The 17917-nt window shown below is 40.9% G+C and overlaps 1 protein-coding gene across 1 annotated transcript in view; it reads left to right on the top strand.

Annotated features, from left to right (window-relative positions):
- Positions 1–15156, top strand: part of LOC112974568 (methanethiol oxidase-like) — a 19709-nt gene extending 4553 nt beyond the window's left edge. Inside the window, exons 2-12 of the mRNA XM_026083682.1 lie at positions 2685–2738; positions 3847–3959; positions 5177–5362; positions 6988–7108; positions 8150–8332; positions 8433–8611; positions 9666–9744; positions 12214–12335; positions 12521–12613; positions 13651–13769; positions 14423–15156. Coding sequence (XP_025939467.1) covers positions 2685–2738; positions 3847–3959; positions 5177–5362; positions 6988–7108; positions 8150–8332; positions 8433–8611; positions 9666–9744; positions 12214–12335; positions 12521–12613; positions 13651–13769; positions 14423–14585 — 1412 coding nt within the window. The 3' untranslated portion in view covers positions 14586–15156. The remainder of the gene's footprint in view (positions 1–2684; positions 2739–3846; positions 3960–5176; positions 5363–6987; positions 7109–8149; positions 8333–8432; positions 8612–9665; positions 9745–12213; positions 12336–12520; positions 12614–13650; positions 13770–14422) is intronic.
- Positions 15157–17917: the final 2761 nt, after the last annotated feature.

Below are 17917 nucleotides of genomic sequence, written 5' to 3'. Positions count from 1 at the left end.
TCCTTCTCTGGAGATATTCAAAACACGCCTGGACGCAATCCTGTGCAAAGTGCTGTAGGTGACCCTGCTTGAGCAGGGGGGTTGGACTAGATGATCTCCAGAGGTCCCTTCCAACCTCAGCGATTCTGTGATTCTGTGATTCTGTGATGTAGAAAGACAGGGAAGGTGGACTTTGTGGAAGGGGGCTATCCACATGACAATTTCTCTTTAGAAGTGTGAGAAGTGCAGGAAAAACTCTCAATGTTTTTCACCTAGTTGGAGTTTGCAAACCACCTCTATGTGGTACAGTATCCCACTTCCTGGTATTCAAAACATTTGGTCAGCTGCCAGATTAATGGGAGATCTGGAATGTAATGAATAATATTAACATGTTTAAGCATGGTTTATTAACATAGCAATGTAAATATTATTGTTAACATGTTGCTACAAGATGGTACAAATCAATTTCATGACAAAACCCTTATTTTGTGTTCACAGATGAGCTTGGCATCTTTTAACAGGGAAAGATTTGCATCGTCTTCAGATATCTTGAGGCAGTTAGATACAATGGCTTGGAATAAAAGAGCATTTGAACAAGATCAAACGAAAAGGAGAAAAAAATGTGTTTGAGGAGAAGGAAAAGGAAATGTTCATCATCTTGCTATATGTTTTTCCTAGAAAAGAATTTGGCACAAATAATCTTTTTCTCAAAATAATCTGCAGAACACTGCATTTGCAATGCTAATTAAGTTGCAGTCTAATGCATCGTGAGCTCCTGCTAATTTAGGTGATTGAGAAAATTAGAATAAAGTTTAAATTATGGCTTTTTGTGGAACTTGGACCCAAATGGAACAAAGCAAACTTCTTTTTCTCTATTTTCAGATAAAATATTTCATAAAGAATGTGGAACTAAACCTAAAGTACTAAATTATTATTTTAGAGAAGATCCTGTTTTTAATGTTATGAACCTCAGAATGCCGTGAGTTGATTGCATGAAGCAATGACCAAGTCGTCTTTGCCTCCAAAGAAAGGCTCTGTAATTAAATGGGCGATGGAACTATCACTACCTCTATACCTCTAGTTGCTACAACCTTCTATTTTTAAATACAGTGGTATCAGAGAATGGCAAATATTTGGCTGGTTTCCTCATTTTTATTACAGACACTTGAGGCACTGAGGGAGGCAACTGTACTATGTCTTTGCTCCTGTCAAAATGTATTTCACTTCATGTCATATTGAAAAAATATACTGGCATCCTGATGCACAGTGCTGCTAAACTTTTATGTTTTAAACAGCTGATTATATGCTAATTCCATATATGAATGGAATAGAAGCTAGAATCCTCCTACATGGAGGAATGGATTCTGCAGGCCTGAAACTTTGTGATTATAGAAAAGTAGAGATTTATGTGCTTCACTTAAGCCTATAAACTTGCAAAATGTTGTATATGCCTTTTAAAGAAATATGTCAAGGTAATTTTTTTTAATTCTAGCCAGTAGTTTATTGATACAGACCTGAGCATATACATTGACTCTGTTAGAGTAGAAATTGCTGTATATGAGGCTGTTTTAGTATTTTTACTTAGCTATTGATTAGGATCCAAACTGGTACAAAGGAAACTAAAACTCTTTACAAGTAAGCTGAAACAGTTATAAAAAATTGCCAGGTAGTAGTTCTGGATGAATTAATTAGCGATCCTATTTTTTTGGAAGTGAACAGATTGCTTTCCAGATAGAGAAGGTTTAGATAACAGTTGCTACAGTTCCTATTCCCCATCCAAATTTTGAGGTTTTGCACAAAGAGACACCCAGATTTAGTGGTTGGTTTTGACTCTCACAGCACAGAAAAGCGTTGCTTCTTYGTCTTCTGCCACTTTAAAATGACTTGTTCTTCCCACCTAACAGAGAGCCCAGCCTTCAGCCAGATATTGTCCTTTCTTCTGCTTTGAGGGATTCCCTTCTTTGATGAAGTTTAGATTCCTTTTCAAGCTTCCTGAAATTATGGGTTCCCCACCAAGCTGTCTTCCATCTGCTGATTCATGGTGTAGATGCTGTGTTGGAAATGGTAAACAAGGAATGCAAGCTGGAATTCAAGGAGGGTTTCTGACAGCTGGAACGCTGATGGGAAGGCAGAGGTGGGGACCTGAGTTTCTAACAGAGAGGAGGTGGAATGGTTCATAATTCCCCTTCCTCCCATCTTTTCTGGTTGTCTGCAGTATTACCTCTCACCCAGGTTGTAAACCCGTAAGAATAACCACTTCAAGAATTTATATGCAGGAGAAGACTGGAGGCTTTCCAGTAATAATAAAAAGTGGTATTCAGACTGGTCAATCTATCTACTTACTCATCTGACTGCTTCAGCAGCTATTTCTAAACATTTAACACAATCAGTTTTCTTTAAATCCTAGCCCCTTGTCATATATGAACATAATGTGAGGCTGAAACAATTGTGAGGCTGAAATCTTTGAAACCAAGGCCCAAATTTTCCGTCATTTTTGAGTGTGGAGTGTCACATCTGGATTTCCAGAAACGGAACCTCAGCACTGGCTGGAGTTCAGTGAGACTTATAGGGGTTTGGCAAAGTAAAATTGGATCTGAGGTTTCTCAATCTATGAATGCAAAGCTAATGTCCTGTTAAGAAAAATGTTTTCAAATAACTTGGAGATTAAAACTTTCTTTTTCTTTTTTTCTTTCTCCTCAAATCAGCAAAATGTGGAGCATGTGGTCCAGGATATGCAACTCCTTTGCATGCCATGAAAGGCAAGTACTGTAACATATTTTCTGAAGTCCAGGACATCAGTAAAAGAGTTGTTTTCAAGTTAAATGAAGATCAAGTACATGTCTTCCGGAGAGGCTTATTGACTAGCAAGATTGAGAAAACTTTAAATATTAAAAGAGATTTTATTTCATGTTGGGCCCAACTCTGGGCAAAGCATACAAGCTATGTTATCATGAGTTAACTGAATTGCATTACTAAAGCAGAGTAGAGCTGGGTTTAAATAAATGCAATGGTATAGAATGCTAGCATGCAACAAACTGTTCTATTTCTCTATTTTGCAAAATAGAACTTTGCTTTAAGAATATTGGGGGCAACTTACTGTAATTTAACCTGAAAAGAATGTTCTATTGGTGTTTTTGGATGGAGACCTTTATAGACTTCCCTCTTAATCTCTCATGAAAACAAGTGTTTTTCTAGGATAGAAGAAGGAGTAAAAGAGGGAAGGGACTATAGGATATTCTGTGTGACATGGCAAGCTTTTCATCCACTGGTAGCTATAAAAAAGTTGCAGTCTGTTCTTCCTGGATGTGTAGTATTGCTGGGCTAAATCCTGAACCTCACCAAAGCCATTGAGGCATTTTACTGTAGTTTTTAGTAGTGTCAGAATGTCACTGTGAGTCTTAATATATTTTAAAAGTCTCCATTTTAGAAATTGTAATGAGTAGAATGTTGGCATAGATAGGCCCAAATCTGGGCCCTGGCGGTAGGGAGTTCCTGGTGTAACTGGAGAAAGGAGAGGTTTGACATAGCCTTATAGGTGGGAAGGTGGTCCCCAGCACTGTCCTTCAGGAAAACAGTTGCATTCCCAGGACCCCTCACATCAGTAGGACAAGGGGAGTGGAGAAGCCCCAGAGCTGAGTAAGAACTTTCTCCTGGCAATTTCTGAACTCTTCACTGCTCAAACTATATACTACTTAGCATTTCTCCATAGACTAGAAATACTGAGGTCTGGCTTCCTAGTTAGTAATGAGGAAGAATCCCAATTTACAGACAGAGAAAGTAAATCCCAGGACAGATTCTTGTCAGGTTTACCATAGCTTGCTGTGAAAATAATTTCTTTTGACTCATTAAACTTTTCTGCCTTGAAAGGTCCCCGGGAGGAGATTTTGTACTTGCCTTGTATCTACAGAAACACTGGGATAGAGAAGCCTGACTATTTGGCCACAGTGGATGTTGACCCCAGATCTCCACACTACTGTCAGGTACCTGTGTGTTGAATGGCTCTAATGCTCCATATCCTGTGGTAGTGAATATTTGGGTTTGCATTCTCAGCTTCTACTTTTACTTCTTGTCACCCAATTTGTGACCCTTTCAGTCATGAACTTTGGATCCCAGCCAATGTTTTCTTCTCTGCTCTGTATTTGACTTTTTCTTCTTTTTTTTTCATAATCACTTTCAAATAGAAATTTCAGTGTTGAGTATCAATCAAATCCTGTGTTGTTTTTCTTAGTTGGTTACTAAAAGCTAATATTTATCTTGTTAGTCTCAAGACACTTTCAGAGCATTTTTATGCTTAGTGTTTTAATAGTTCTCTTTGTAACACTATTGTTGATTTATATTGAGCATGAGTATTAAGCTCTAGAAGGTTATATTTCCTCAGGATGTGTCAGAGTTTATAATGAAGGAGCTCTGATACCCCAGGAAATTCTGTATTAGGCACTATGAAACTAATCCATTTACATCATAAATGGAAAGCTGTAGCTAGCTAGCTACCAATAGTACCAGATCCCAGTTATTGGTAAGCCCCTTTCTTTAAACTGCATTTAAACATTAAGTGCTTATATAACTCAAATAACTGAAGATATTTTGGATGCTCCAGCCCTGCAGTGTCTTTAAGGAGCAGTAAATCAGGTTTGACAACAAAGACTTTCATAATTTGTTCTAGCTACTGTTTAGGATTTCATTGCAGGGGAGTTGAGGAAACAAGTTTCTTAAAACGTTGATAAAACTTAGCAGGGATCATTCCACTTTTCTTGGTTATATAGAGGAGAAGTAGAGATATGAAGCAAGGGTGCAAATTAACATGTCAGTTTGCTACAGTCAGTCCCGTTWGTAATCAGGTAACTCTTGTAAAGCCAGAGACTTGTAGCCCGTGGACAATTGATGTATTTTTTTCTGTTGTTTTTTTTCTGTATCATCGTTCCATGTCTCCTTAATTAGATGGAGTCTTTTAAAGATTTGGATGAATGTAATAGCATACCACATTTTACAAATCCTATGCAATCATGATATCCAACTTTCTTTTCCCACTTTACTGTTTTAGCTCTGCATGTCTTGGGCTGAATCAGCTTGCTGAATAACAATTAGCAGTTTCCTTCTGCTCTTTACTAATTTATGCTTGGACATAAAGACTCATTTCTTTGCATAGGGGAAAAGCTATCTCAGACCTGAATCTTAAGTCTTGTCTTTGACTTTGTAGGTGATCCATCGTCTGCCCATGCCCAACCTTAAAGATGAGCTCCATCACTCAGGATGGAATGCCTGTAGCAGCTGCTTTGGGGATGCCACAAAGAGAAGAAATCATCTGATTCTACCAAGTCTGATCTCTTCTCGCATTTATGTGGTAGATGTTGGAACAGACATGCGAGCTCCTAGAATCCATAAGGTATGTTTAAATGACTTTAAGATGTCTTTTTACGTTTTTATTTTGGCCAAGAGATAGAGATTTTATGGATTGTAACATCAAATTAGAACAGGAGAATCAGAACAGTTTTGGAAGCTTTTGTCAAATGTTAGGAAYTTGTGGGAGTTTTGAGACTCTTACAATTTATTGATAAATTACACACAAAAACCTTGCACTCAAGAAATATGAGTAGTTGCGAACACTGAAAATTTAGGCGGTTCCAGAACTCAGCCTGCCTGTGCAATATGACTTTCAGTCCAAGTGTTTGTGCACTATAATATTGTTTTTGACTGAGATCACAAAACAAACTCCTACCTGACACAGTCAACACATTCAGCTGAGCATTTATGAATTGTATTTTTTTTCAGAGATCTTAGTGAGTTCAAATTTGATTGGATTGTCAGTGAGCAAAAACAGATCTTTTCTATAAAGGACAATGCCTCCTTGATTTGTAATCCCTAGTTCCTAAACATGGTATATCTAGATCTTTTTTAAAGAAAATATAATAAAATATTTTAATATGGGGAAATTAACATTTTTTTGTTATATCTTGTTCTTGGAAACAACGGAAATTTTCCCAAAATAAAACTGCCACTGCAGTAATTCATTTGGCATAAATTTAGCTCTGATATAGACTTATACTTTGTGCATGTCTAATTGTTTATGTTCCCTTTACAGTCAGTGGAAAAAGAAGAGACATTGCTGGAGTGAGATTTGTCTAACCTATTTTAAAAGACTGTTTTAGGATGAAGGAATTGTGTCCTAAAAGTGTTTATTTCTTTTCACTGGCTATAAAGTAAGCTAGAGGATTAGTTTAGATGTAAACATATATACCCTCAGTGTCTTGTTCAGATGAATCCCACCTCAATGTGTAAAACTTCACTACAAAGTTACAAGTTTGGCAGAGACAAATTTAGTCTACTGATTAAAAAAGTCTTATGAAGACAGGTCATAATGTGGAATGCAAGGCAATTTTAAGTGGTCTTTTGTCTTGCTCCACCTGCCTGTAAATACTCTCATTGATAATCTTACAGTTTTGAGTAACAATGGTAACTAAGCAGTTCTTTAGAACTTTGCCAGACTTTAGCTATTAATGCAATGAAATAAACATACACACATACTCACACATACACACACACACACACACGGGTCTCTTCTTGTACAGTGAGTTTTGTTTCAAAGTGGGTCTCAGGCAAAGAGATCCACTCAACGATTTTTTTCCCCTCCTCTGAATTGCTACTACTCTAAATGAGAGCCGACATCTGAAAATTGCACAGTAGTGTTTCTCCAGTGATACTAATTAAAGCAAATAAAGATTTCACTGTCTTGCTGATGCATGAATTATCCATTTAACTCTTGCTATTTATATTATTGAGAAGAACAAATCTGTAATGTCATGGATGGTACCATCTTATTGGGCAGGTTAGAAAGAGGGAGGTGGCAAATACGCAAAAATCAGTGTGACCAAAGAAACAACTCCCCCCACCCACCCACCCACTCTTACTACTGCTTCACCACTCTTTGAAGCTTGAACTCTTAGACAGGGGTGGAATTGACATTCTGTACTAATCTGAACAAAGGTCTGACTATTCATATACTCATTTTAGATTGTTGAGCCAGTGGAGTTATTCTGGAAGGGTAATGTGGCTAATCCTCACACCTCTCACTGTCTGGGCAGTGGTGAGATTGTAATCAGCTGTTTGGGAGACCCTTCTGGCAATGGAAAAGGTATGAATCCCCTTCATGATGCAAGAAAAGTATCCACGGTAAGAAGTATTAGGCTCCCAAAGTATAGGCTGCAAAGCTAGAAACACTGTTAAGAACTCACAGTTCTTTTGTGCACATAACCACTGTAGCAGCTGGGAACCTAAATTGTTTATTTAACTCTAGAGTAAATACTTCAGTTAACAGGTAGGCTGTATGGACATTGCTCCACCACAGCAATTCAAACCTGATGTGGAGGAACCCATTTGAACTGTTCAGCTTCCGTGTCTCGGCCTTTCAAATGCATTACTAAAGAAGATCAGCTCTAGTGTTCATAACATGAACAAGAAACCCATTAACACTTCACTTGAGCCCCTTCAGCTCAGAGCTGAGAAGAATTGCTTTTGAACATAGTCTGTATTGGCTCAATACTTGTGATTTGGGCAAGAAAGTTTCTGTTACCAACCTAAATCCTCTTTTGTCTAATGAAGATGGCAATTCCTTTTTAAAACTTGCACATAAAGTTTGTTACCTATTCAGATGTAAAACACCTGACATCTAATAAAGAGAAATATTAGCTATTAGGGGGAAGATACTTTGGATGATTAAGTAGTGAACCCCGCTCCTTTTCAGAGGGTTTTCTCTTCTGCATCATGGGCAAATATGTTCTTGAATAAGATGTGTATTATGTGCCTGATCAAGGATACCAGTTGCAAACAGAGAAAAATTGAGGTGAATCCTCCAGGATCTTCTCTAAGACATCCCTTAGTTGAAATGTGCTCTAGGAGAGTCAACTGATCTACTGAAATGAGTCAAGCAGAAATAGAGCAAAACTGGAGCATAGAAAATTCATAAAAAGGTGGTAATGTTCATGGAATTCCCTTTATAAACCCAACTTTTATTTCATTTACTCCACCAAAGCAATACCAAAGGAATCACAAAATTTCCTTGAAGCATGGGATAGTAATTTACAGAATGTTTAGGAAATAGATGTTTTCATATTAATATATTACTTATCTTATTTAAAGCTGAAAATCTGTGTACAAATYTCTGTTTTAATATCAGGTGGCTTTATTTTGCTGGATGGAGAGACCTTTGAAGTGAAGGGAAATTGGGAGAAGGGGGAAAAAGTACCCTCAATGGGTTACGACTTCTGGTATCAGCCACGGCATAATGTCCTCATGAGCACTGAATGGGGAACCCCAAAAGTCTTTGCAGGAGGGTTTGACCCAGCTGATTTAGAGAAAGGTGAGGAAGTGTTTGTTTAAACTTCAAAAGTAAAAGTGATTGTTCTGTAAAGTTAAAATAATCTCTTCTTTGCTTATTTTTGTTTGATCTGATCCATTAGGTCATTACGGCCGCCACATTAATGTGTGGGACTGGAACTCTCATACCTACATTCAGTCAATTGACTTAGGGAAGAACTCTGTTCCTCTGGAAATTCGATTCCTCCACAATCCAGATGCTTCAGAAGGATTTGTTGGATGTGCTCTGAGTGGTGCAGTGCATCGTTTCTACAAGACTGAGGTAAATAATGAAAGCCATGACAGAAATGAAAGCTCAGACCTAATTGTTTCAGAAATCCACTGATCACTTAGAAAATAGTAGGATTCCAATTAAAAAAAAGGCTCCTAACTCTAGTATAATGCTAATCAAGCTATAGCATTGTGTCAGAGCAAACCTTTTAATGCCAGTGTGTGTACAAGCCAATGCAATGGCATTCTGAAGCTACTATCTAATCCCTCATCTTTGAACAATTGCAGTTGGTCAGTGTTTTGAGTATTTCTGCAGCAGTATTGTGGATATCCAGCATGCAAATCCTTCAGTAGCCTGTTTCTGAAAGGAAGCAAAGCTCAAAAATCATGGGGCTGAACTGTCAGTCCTACTCTCAACTCTTCTGCCCTCTACAATAACTTTGTAACATGTTGACCAATTTAATCAAAATTGGTGAATCATGAAAGTCTCAAAGAGTGGAAGTTCTTGCCAAGGATAGGAACATTGGTGATCAGGTAAACATGAGGCTCCCTAACAAGCACTCGCACAGAGGAAAAGGCTGCAGCATTAGCTCAAGATCTTTCTGGCCTGCAAACTGGCCAAAAATATGTGGATTGGACAGCTAATCAGAACATAATGTATACCTTGTTACTAGTGACAACATGTACTGCCTCTTGCTCAGCTAGTATTTGGGAGCACAGGGAGGACCTTAAGGTAGAAAAAGGAAGAGAAAGTGATGGGATCATGGACAGGGGAGTAGAGTTATTGCAGTTTTAGAGGGAGTGTGGAAGAAAAATAGGACACATTTATAGGAGACTAGCATTCTTTAGTTCTGCTGCTGATAGAGCAATCTGTTTGAGATGTTGTTTCATAGTATAATCATTAACACAGCTCATTCTCACTGGCTGTATACTTACCATCCTCACTCCTTGTTAACACTTAATTGCAGTGTATGTATCACCTCTGTACAGGGCCAGTTAAATATATAGTAGTATTTGCTTTTCCTACTTCTGTCACGTAAAACTGAGCCCTCTTGGCTAACATCAAAGCAATAATAGTGCTGTGTTCTCTCCTGTGCCTCCTGCAGAAAGGAGACTGGGCAGCAGAGAAGGTGATTGAAGTACCCAGCAAGAAGGTGAAGGGATGGCTTCTCCCTGACATGCCCGGTTAGTGTGAGCATGTTTGGGGAAGAAATGGCGTGTTTTCCTCTTCAGTTCCCTGGTGCACTGTAGCTTTTTGGAAAATCTAATCCTTAAATATCAAATGCTTCCTGTGTAAAAGAGCAAGTTTTTGTCTGAGTTCTCTGTGTACCACTTTTGATGTAACCGAACTAGCCACCAAGTAGGAGATCTTGTCAGGCCTCTGCTCCCACACTGGCTGCTCAATGCTTGAAGTCAGTCTCTCTAGAAAAGTACTTTGAGTTTTGGTCTTTCAGCATGAGCCCCATTGCAAGGGGGCAGGAGACCTGCATGGATGAACAAGTAGCTCCTGGCAAAACTAAACAGAAGAAGGAAGTGCACAGAAGATGGAAGCAGGGACAGGCTACTTGGGAGCATTATAGGAATGTTGTCAGAGTATGCAGGGATGTGACTAGGAAGGCCAAGGCCCATTTAGAATTGAATCTGGCAAGGGATGTCAAGGACAGCAAGAAGGTCATCTTTAAGTACATCAGTAACAAAAGGAAGACTAGGGAGAATGTGGGCCCGCTACTAAATGGGGCAGGGGCCCTGGTGACGAATGATACAGAGAAGGCAGAGATGCTGAATGCCTTCTTTGCTTCAGTCCTTACTGCTAAGACCCAGACCCTAGAGACCATGGAGAAAGTCTGGAGAAAGACTTTCCCTTGATTGAGAAGGATTGGGTTAGAGATTGTTTAGGAAAACTTGACATCCACAAGTCCATGGGCCCTGATGGGATACACCCACAAGTGCTGAGGGAGCTGGTGGATGTCATTGCTAGGCCACTCTCAATCGTCTTTGAAAGGACATGGAGAACAGGAGAGGTGCCTGAGGGCTGGAAGAAGGCTAATGTCACCCCAGTCTTCCAAAAGGGCAAGAAGGAGGACCCAGGGAACTACAGGCCAGTCAGCCTTGCCTCGATCCCTGGAAAGGTGATGGAGCAGCTCATCCTGGATACCAATTCCAGGCACCTGAAGGACAAGAAGGCGATTAGGAGTAGTCAGCATGAATTGACAAAGGGGAAATCATGCTTAACCAATCTGATAGCCTTCTCTGATGGAATGACTGGCTGGGTAGATGAGGGGAGAGCAGTGGCTGTTGTCTCCCTTGACTTCAGTAAGACTTTTGGCACTGTCTCCCATAACATCCTCATAGACAAGCTCAGGAAGTGTGGGCTAGATGAGTGGACAGTGAGGTGGATTGAGAACTGGCTGAATGGCAGAGCTCCGAGGGTTGTGMTCAGTGGCACAGAGTCTAGTTGGAGGCCTGTAGCTAGCGGTGTCCCCCAGGGGTCAGTACTGGGTCCAGTCTTGTTCAACTTCTTCATCAGTGACCTGGATGAAGGGACACAGTGCACCCTCAGCAAGTTTGCTGACGATACAAAACTGGGAGGAGTGGCGGATACACCAGAGGGCTGTGCTGCCCTTCAGAGAGACCTGGACAGGCTGGAGAGGTGGGCGGAGAGGAACCTCCCGAAGTTCAACAAAGGCAAGTGCAGGGTCCTGCACCTAGGGAGGAATAACCCCATGCAGCAGTACAGGTTGGGGGTTGAGCTGCTGGAAAGCAGCTCTGCGGAGAAGGACCTGGGAGTGCTGGTGGACACCAAGTTAASCATGAGGCAGCAATGTGCCCTTGTGGCCAAGAAGGCCAATGGTATCCTGGGGTGCATCAGGAAGAGTGTTGCCAGCAGGTCGAGGGAGGTGATCCTCCCCCTCTCCTCAGCCCTGGTGAGGCTGCAGCTGGAGTGCTGTGTCCAGTTCTGGGCTCCCCAATACAAGAGAGACGTGGAGCTACTGGAGCGAGTCCAGCAGAGGGCTACTAAGATGATGAAGGGACTGGAGCATCTCTCTTATGAGGAAAGGCTGAGAGAGCTGGGCCTGTTCAGCCTGGAGGAGAGAAGGCTGAGGGGGGAATCTTATCAATGTGTATAAGTATCTGAAGGGAGGGTGTCAAGAGGATGGAGCTAGACTCTTTTCAGTGGTGCCCAGCAATAGGACGAGAAGCAAAGGGCCCAAACTGAAACACAGGAAGTTCTGTCTGAACATGAGGAAAAACTTCTTTACTGTGAGGGTAACAGAGCACTGGAACAGGTTTCCCAGAGAGGTTGTGGAGTCTCCTTCCTTGGAGATATTCAAAAGCGGTCTGGACACAATCCTGGGCAATGTGCTGTAGGTGACCCTGCTTGAGCAGGGGGGTTGGACTAGATGATCTCCCGAGGTCCCTTCCAACCTCAACCATTCTATGATTCTGTGATTTAGGAATGGTCCTGGGAATGCTGATAGAGCCTGAACCTCCTTTGAGCAGGTGCTGGGTTTCCAAGGGTGATTGTGATTGTCCAACCCATATCTTAACGTACTTTTCTGAGACTACTATGACTAGAATTTTGAAAGATACAGCAGCTTGTTTGCTGCTGCTCCTGTCCATTTCCTGACTCTTCTAATGAATGTTTTCTTGAAGGTCTTATTACCGATATCCTCATCTCACTGGATGACAGATTCCTGTATTTCAGCAATTGGCTGCATGGAGACATCCGTCAGTATGATATCACCAATACCCGTAAACCCAAGCTGGTAGGACAGGTAAGCCAGCATCAGAAAAGCTGTTATGCACAAGGGCAGTATGGTCTTCTTTTTATTTCTTTCTTTTCTTAAAGGAAGAAATGTCTGACAGTTACTCTTGAGTGAGAATTGTCACTATATAGCTTTCTTGTTGCTTTGACATCCTGAGATCCTGAGTTCTTTCTCATACATTTCCTTGGTTCCAGGTGTTTCTGGGAGGCAGTATTACAAAAGGTGGACCTGTAACAGTAGTGGAAGACCAGGAGTTGCAGTGTCAGCCAGAGCCATTTGTGATCAAAGTAAGTTTCCTAACACACGTGTTATAATTTGTCAGTGCTCTGCTAATTCCCATCTGTTTTGAAATATGCCTACACCTCAACCAAAGGTGACAGTACAGCATGCATAACCTTTTCTGAGCTAGCTTATGTTTTGGCTTATAACTTGTCCTGCAGGTGTCACATTTCAGTGCGGACTTGAGCTAGTATACCCTCGTAAATGTTCTGGGTCCCTGATGGAATTGTACAAGCTGTTCAACTGTACTGAAACCTGTGTAATTATATCTTCCCTGCTGTTGTTAGCTAGCAAATTTAAAGCTGATACAGTGTGCATTCACCACACTGGCTTCGTTTCTTCTGATGTGTCTCAACGATTGATAGTTGAAGCACTAAATTAGTAGTCATATACAATATATTTTGTAGTGTTTCTTTGTGTCTGTGTGCAAACTTTCAGGTAAAGAGTTCAGTAGCACCTGGCATTGTGATAAAAAAATGAAAGAGCATTAATTGTCTCTGGTCATTTTTGGTGTGCATTAATATTATCACTTTCAAGGCAGCTACCTACGGAAAGTCTTGTGGAACATGCAAGAACTGAATGTAGTCATGAGTAAGATTCACTGACCACCCAAGACAGCTTCAGGAAGTTCCATATACTCCTTTTTTTCATAGTGCAGGTTGTTACCTAGTTGCAGTGTAGACATCTTGTTTGCAGCAATGTTTTGCCAAGCACCTCATGCTTGATTTTGACTCTTCCATCCAAGTACAACAACCTGATCCCCTCAGTCCTTATTTTCTGACATTACCAGTTCTGTGAACTAAGCAGAATTTGTCTGAATTGGCTTTGAGACTCCCTGTTAATAAGGGATAAGATTCCTAATAAAACCTGTTCCCTCTCCAAGACAGGGTATTTGGGGCTCCTGTATCAAGGATTTCAGAGAGCTGGATGTTCCTCTAAGTAGCAGGAGTGCCATGCTGTTTTGTTTTTTCTTGCCATTGCATTTCCTTCATTTGACCTCTGCGGCAGCTTKTCTTGTGCACCTTGTTCCCTGTTATAATTTTAGGGGAAGAAGGTGCCTGGTGGACCTCAGATGATTCAGCTTAGTTTGGATGGGAAGAGATTGTATGTCACCTCCTCTCTCTACAGCGGCTGGGACAAGCAGTTCTACCCAGATCTCATCAAGTAAGAAAACTTCGGCTGTACAAGCCCGTTTTCAAGATGTCCTTGTTAGAAACAGTGATGTATGTATACCACCTGGCAGATACAGCACAGTTCCCAGCCAGGGACACTGATTCCAGTAACTTCTTATACACAGCTCACCAACCTAGAGGTGTCACCTACTGGCTAGAATCCATCCTTACTTAATGGGCACCAAAAACTCTGGGGCTGCACACACTATTTGGTATTGTTGGTTGAAATCACGATCTGTTTGGAGGTAGGTAAGAATAGGAAGAAACCATTGAGCCTGATCTAGCTTCCTGGAGTCCACAGTGCTTCCAAACTGCCCTTGAGTGTATCAGCATGACAGTTTATTTTTTGGAATTAAAGAAAGCAGAAGATGATCTTCCAGATGGCCGCAGGAGAGCATAGTGCAGCTTTCCCATTACTTGATAAGTAACAACATCTATTAATTTTCACTCGTTCATTGCTAATTTGAGGTTGCAGATTTCACTGAGGTGGTGTAACTCACTTTGGAGAGCTGCTAAGGCCTATTTTGAATCTGGCATTCATTTCCCTTCTATATTAAAAGAAGAGCAACCCTACCCATATATGGAAGAGAAAAGCAACAAATGTGAATTCTTTTCCCAATGTCTGTTTTCTTGTCCCTTTTTCAGGGAAGGCTCTGTTATGCTGCAGATTGATGTGGATACTGAAAGAGGTGGATTGAAAGTGAATAAAAACTTCCTGGTGGATTTTGGGAAGGAACCTGATGGGCCTGTCCTAGCTCATGAGATTCGTTACCCTGGTGGAGACAGTACTTCTGATATCTGGGTGTAATTGTTTTATGAAGCTGTTTTCTTTGTTTCTTTTTTTTTTTTCCTTTTTGCTCTCTGTCTCTCTCCTCCCTACCCTCCACTTCCCTTCTGTAGAGGCAAATCAGTTCAGCATGAACCTTGTCCACTATCTGAATTTAGACTTCCATTAGGGGGAGCCACAGAAGCTCCACTTTCTTCTGATTCTTTGAGGAAGCCAAGTGGATCTTTCTGAACCATGATATAGATCTATTTCTCCACTACTTCCCTTTTCATAAAGTCTTGTATAATCACTATTGACTGCAGGTTTCTAGGCAGAGGTCACCAGTCTTTTAAGGATTGTTTGCCCAATGATGGTGGAGAAGCTGTTTCTAAATAACACCATAAGAGTATATTCCATGGGCTTGTCCTGGCGGAAGAGTGTCTTTTTCCTGCAAAGTTTAATTGCTGATAAAGTAATCAGTGCTTTACAACACACACAGCATAAAAATGGTGCATATCTAATCTGAAGCCACATGTTTCCATAGCTGGGTTACATTTTAACTCTTGTGCAGTGATGCTATAAAAAATCAACAATAAAATTGTTCTGCAATTCAGGTGGAGCCTCACATTTTTTTTCTTATTAACATTTCTGCTGTTTTTGTTACTTTCTGAAAGGATCTTATATTTTCTCCTCTTTGAAATAATGTCATTTGTCTAAAAATTCTTTGGTGAGGAATCTATTTTCACTGAAGCCGCCTTTGTTCCCATTATTGCAAGCAGAGCTTCCTTCTATCCTGTTTTTTTAAGACTGGAGAAAACTGCAAAAAACTTTTCTGCACAGTATGTCTAAGCCAGATGATGTTAACAACAGGTGCCTTTTAGTCTCTTGCTTTATGATTGCAAATTATTGAAGAGACAAGAACTCACAAACCTACTCCTTCTTCTATTGACAGTTCCTGATGCATCTTCCTGAGCTGTTTCTTGGGTCTGGTCCTCTTTCCTGTCTAGATCTGTTGCTTTCCTATCTGTGTCCGTTGCCAGTCTCTACCATTTCCTGCTGAGCTTTAGCATTGCCAGTTGTAACATTAGACTCACATCAGCAGTGTCTGAGAAGCAGCGTGTTAATGGGACTTCCTGATGGAGCCTTTTGGCTGTTTCTTCTGACTTTCCCTGTGCTGCTAGAATGAAACCCCATCTATCTGACAGATCTTACTTTATAATCCAGACTGCATTCTGTACATAGCTGCTCACAGTCTTGCCTAATATATTTGGAACTAGGCTTTGAGAGTTCCTTTTTGTGTGCTTTTAATGTAGGGCAGCTAGATTGCAGTCACCCCAGCCTCTTTGAAACCTGGGACAAGCAGTTCTGTTAGGACATTGTAAAGCCAGAAGGCTTTCCTGAATGGCAGGGGGTTGTAGCTACCTGCTTTTGCAGTAAAAGCCCATTTTCAGCAGCTTCTTAGAAATGGATGATGTTTAAATCATCCTTCTGCAAGGACCTGTGGTTTTCTTTGTGAAAGGACTGATTTCAATAATGGACTATACAGTGCTAACCCACATAAATGCTACTAATAAATATTCCATACTGAATGGGTACAGTGGGTGCTCAGTTTCTAAACAAGCTCATGTTGTCCAGCAAAATCATTTATTTGATTTGTTAGGAAGCAGATGGATGGAACAATACATTTGCTACCAACCAATAATACTGGAGGCCATATTTTTTCCTCAAATATTTCCAGCTATACCACTATGAGTTTTTAAAATGACAAAAAGTGCATGATTTTCCACATGGCCACGTGAGGGCAGACTGCAACCTGTCTTCATGCAATACAGAAATACAATGCAATACAAAAACTTGGTGTAGAACACTTCTGAGGGTGGCCCTTGGCCTCTTCTGGATCTGACAGTGTACTGCAGGATGACTGAGGTCAGTCATCAACTACAGTGGCACTCCAGTCAGGGTCCCAAACTGAAATCCAAGTTTGAAATGCCCCTGAATGCAGGTGTGTACAACTATTGAAGGCAGGGCTTGCTTCTATTCTTTGTAAAAGGCTAATGTTAAATGCAAAAAGTTGCCTAGATAAGGAAGAGAAAAGCAAAGTGTGGGAATCACTTGAATTAGAATATTATCCTGTTTTCCTAATATCTGCTAATCCAGACACTGGAAAAGGTAAGATCTGAGTAGAAGTATTCTAGTGATTCTGGAAAGAAATCTAGTGGGCCTTGGCATGGTCATGGGATCTGTGTCCATAGGTGAGATTCTGCTTTTAGTATGTGTGCCTGTTTGGGTCTACCTTATTGCAAGATGAACTTTAGTGTGGACTCACTTGACTGTACCGACACCACCTTCGTTGGCTAKAAGGAGGTCTCTGAGGTGATACCCTCATGGCAAATGCCCACAGTCAATCAGAGGAATCCTGCTCCAGATAACCCACAGACTTCAGCTAGGAACAGTGTGCCATTGGAAATGGACCTATGAATTTCAGACACTAGCCAAATGCCTACTTTTCAGAGCATCTCTGAAAGGCGTTGTGAAACCTTACCTTATTAACTGACCATCCTCTCTTTCATGCCTGCCAAAGTGGAAGTGAAACATGAAAAAGCATACAGTGAAACAAAATAAATTGGAGGATGCAGACTTGGCCCAGATCTGTGGTGGATCAGAAAAGATGTTAGGTATTCGTTCAGTAATATTAAAGAGGCTTTACTGGCCAGAATGCATCCTTACTCAACAGGCACCAAAACCTCTGGGTCTGCCACATTATTTGATGTTGCTGGTTGAAACCATGGTCTGTTTGGAAGTAGGTAAGAATGAGAAGAAACCACTGAACATGACCTAGCCTTCTGGAGCCCATAATACTTCCAAACTGCCTTTGAGTATATCAGCATGAATTTTTATTTTTTTGGAATTAAAGCAGAAGACGATCTTCCGGATGACCACAGGAGGGCATAGTGCAGCTTGCCTATTACTTGATAAGTAACAACACTTCTAGTTTTCACTCATTCATTGGTAACTGGAAATTGCAGATTTCATTTATTTTCCTGCTGCCAAGACATACCCAAGACAACTAACTGTGTTTATCTCACTAAAATGGGATGCGCATGGGATGTGGCTATGGAGGATCCTCTTGTATCCCTCCTGGGAAACCTGCATGCTCCATCACCTCTCTGAAATGCCTGTACACCAATGCATGCAGCATGGGGAACAAACAGGAAGAACTAGAGATCTGTGTGTGCGGTTGCAGGGCCATGATCTCATTGCCATTACAGAGACATGGTGGGATAGCTCGCATGRCTGGAGTGCTGTCATGGATGGCTACGTGCTTTTTAGGAAAGACAGGCCAGGAAAGCGAGGTGGTGGAGTTGCTCTTTATG

This window comes from Apteryx rowi, unplaced genomic scaffold (assembly GCF_003343035.1).
Source record: "Apteryx rowi isolate R43461 unplaced genomic scaffold, aptRow1 scaffold_610, whole genome shotgun sequence".
Taxonomy (NCBI): Eukaryota; Metazoa; Chordata; class Aves; order Apterygiformes; family Apterygidae; genus Apteryx; species Apteryx rowi.
The sequence above is the reverse complement of the archived record's forward strand: the minus strand, read 5'-3'. Positions and strand labels throughout refer to the sequence as shown.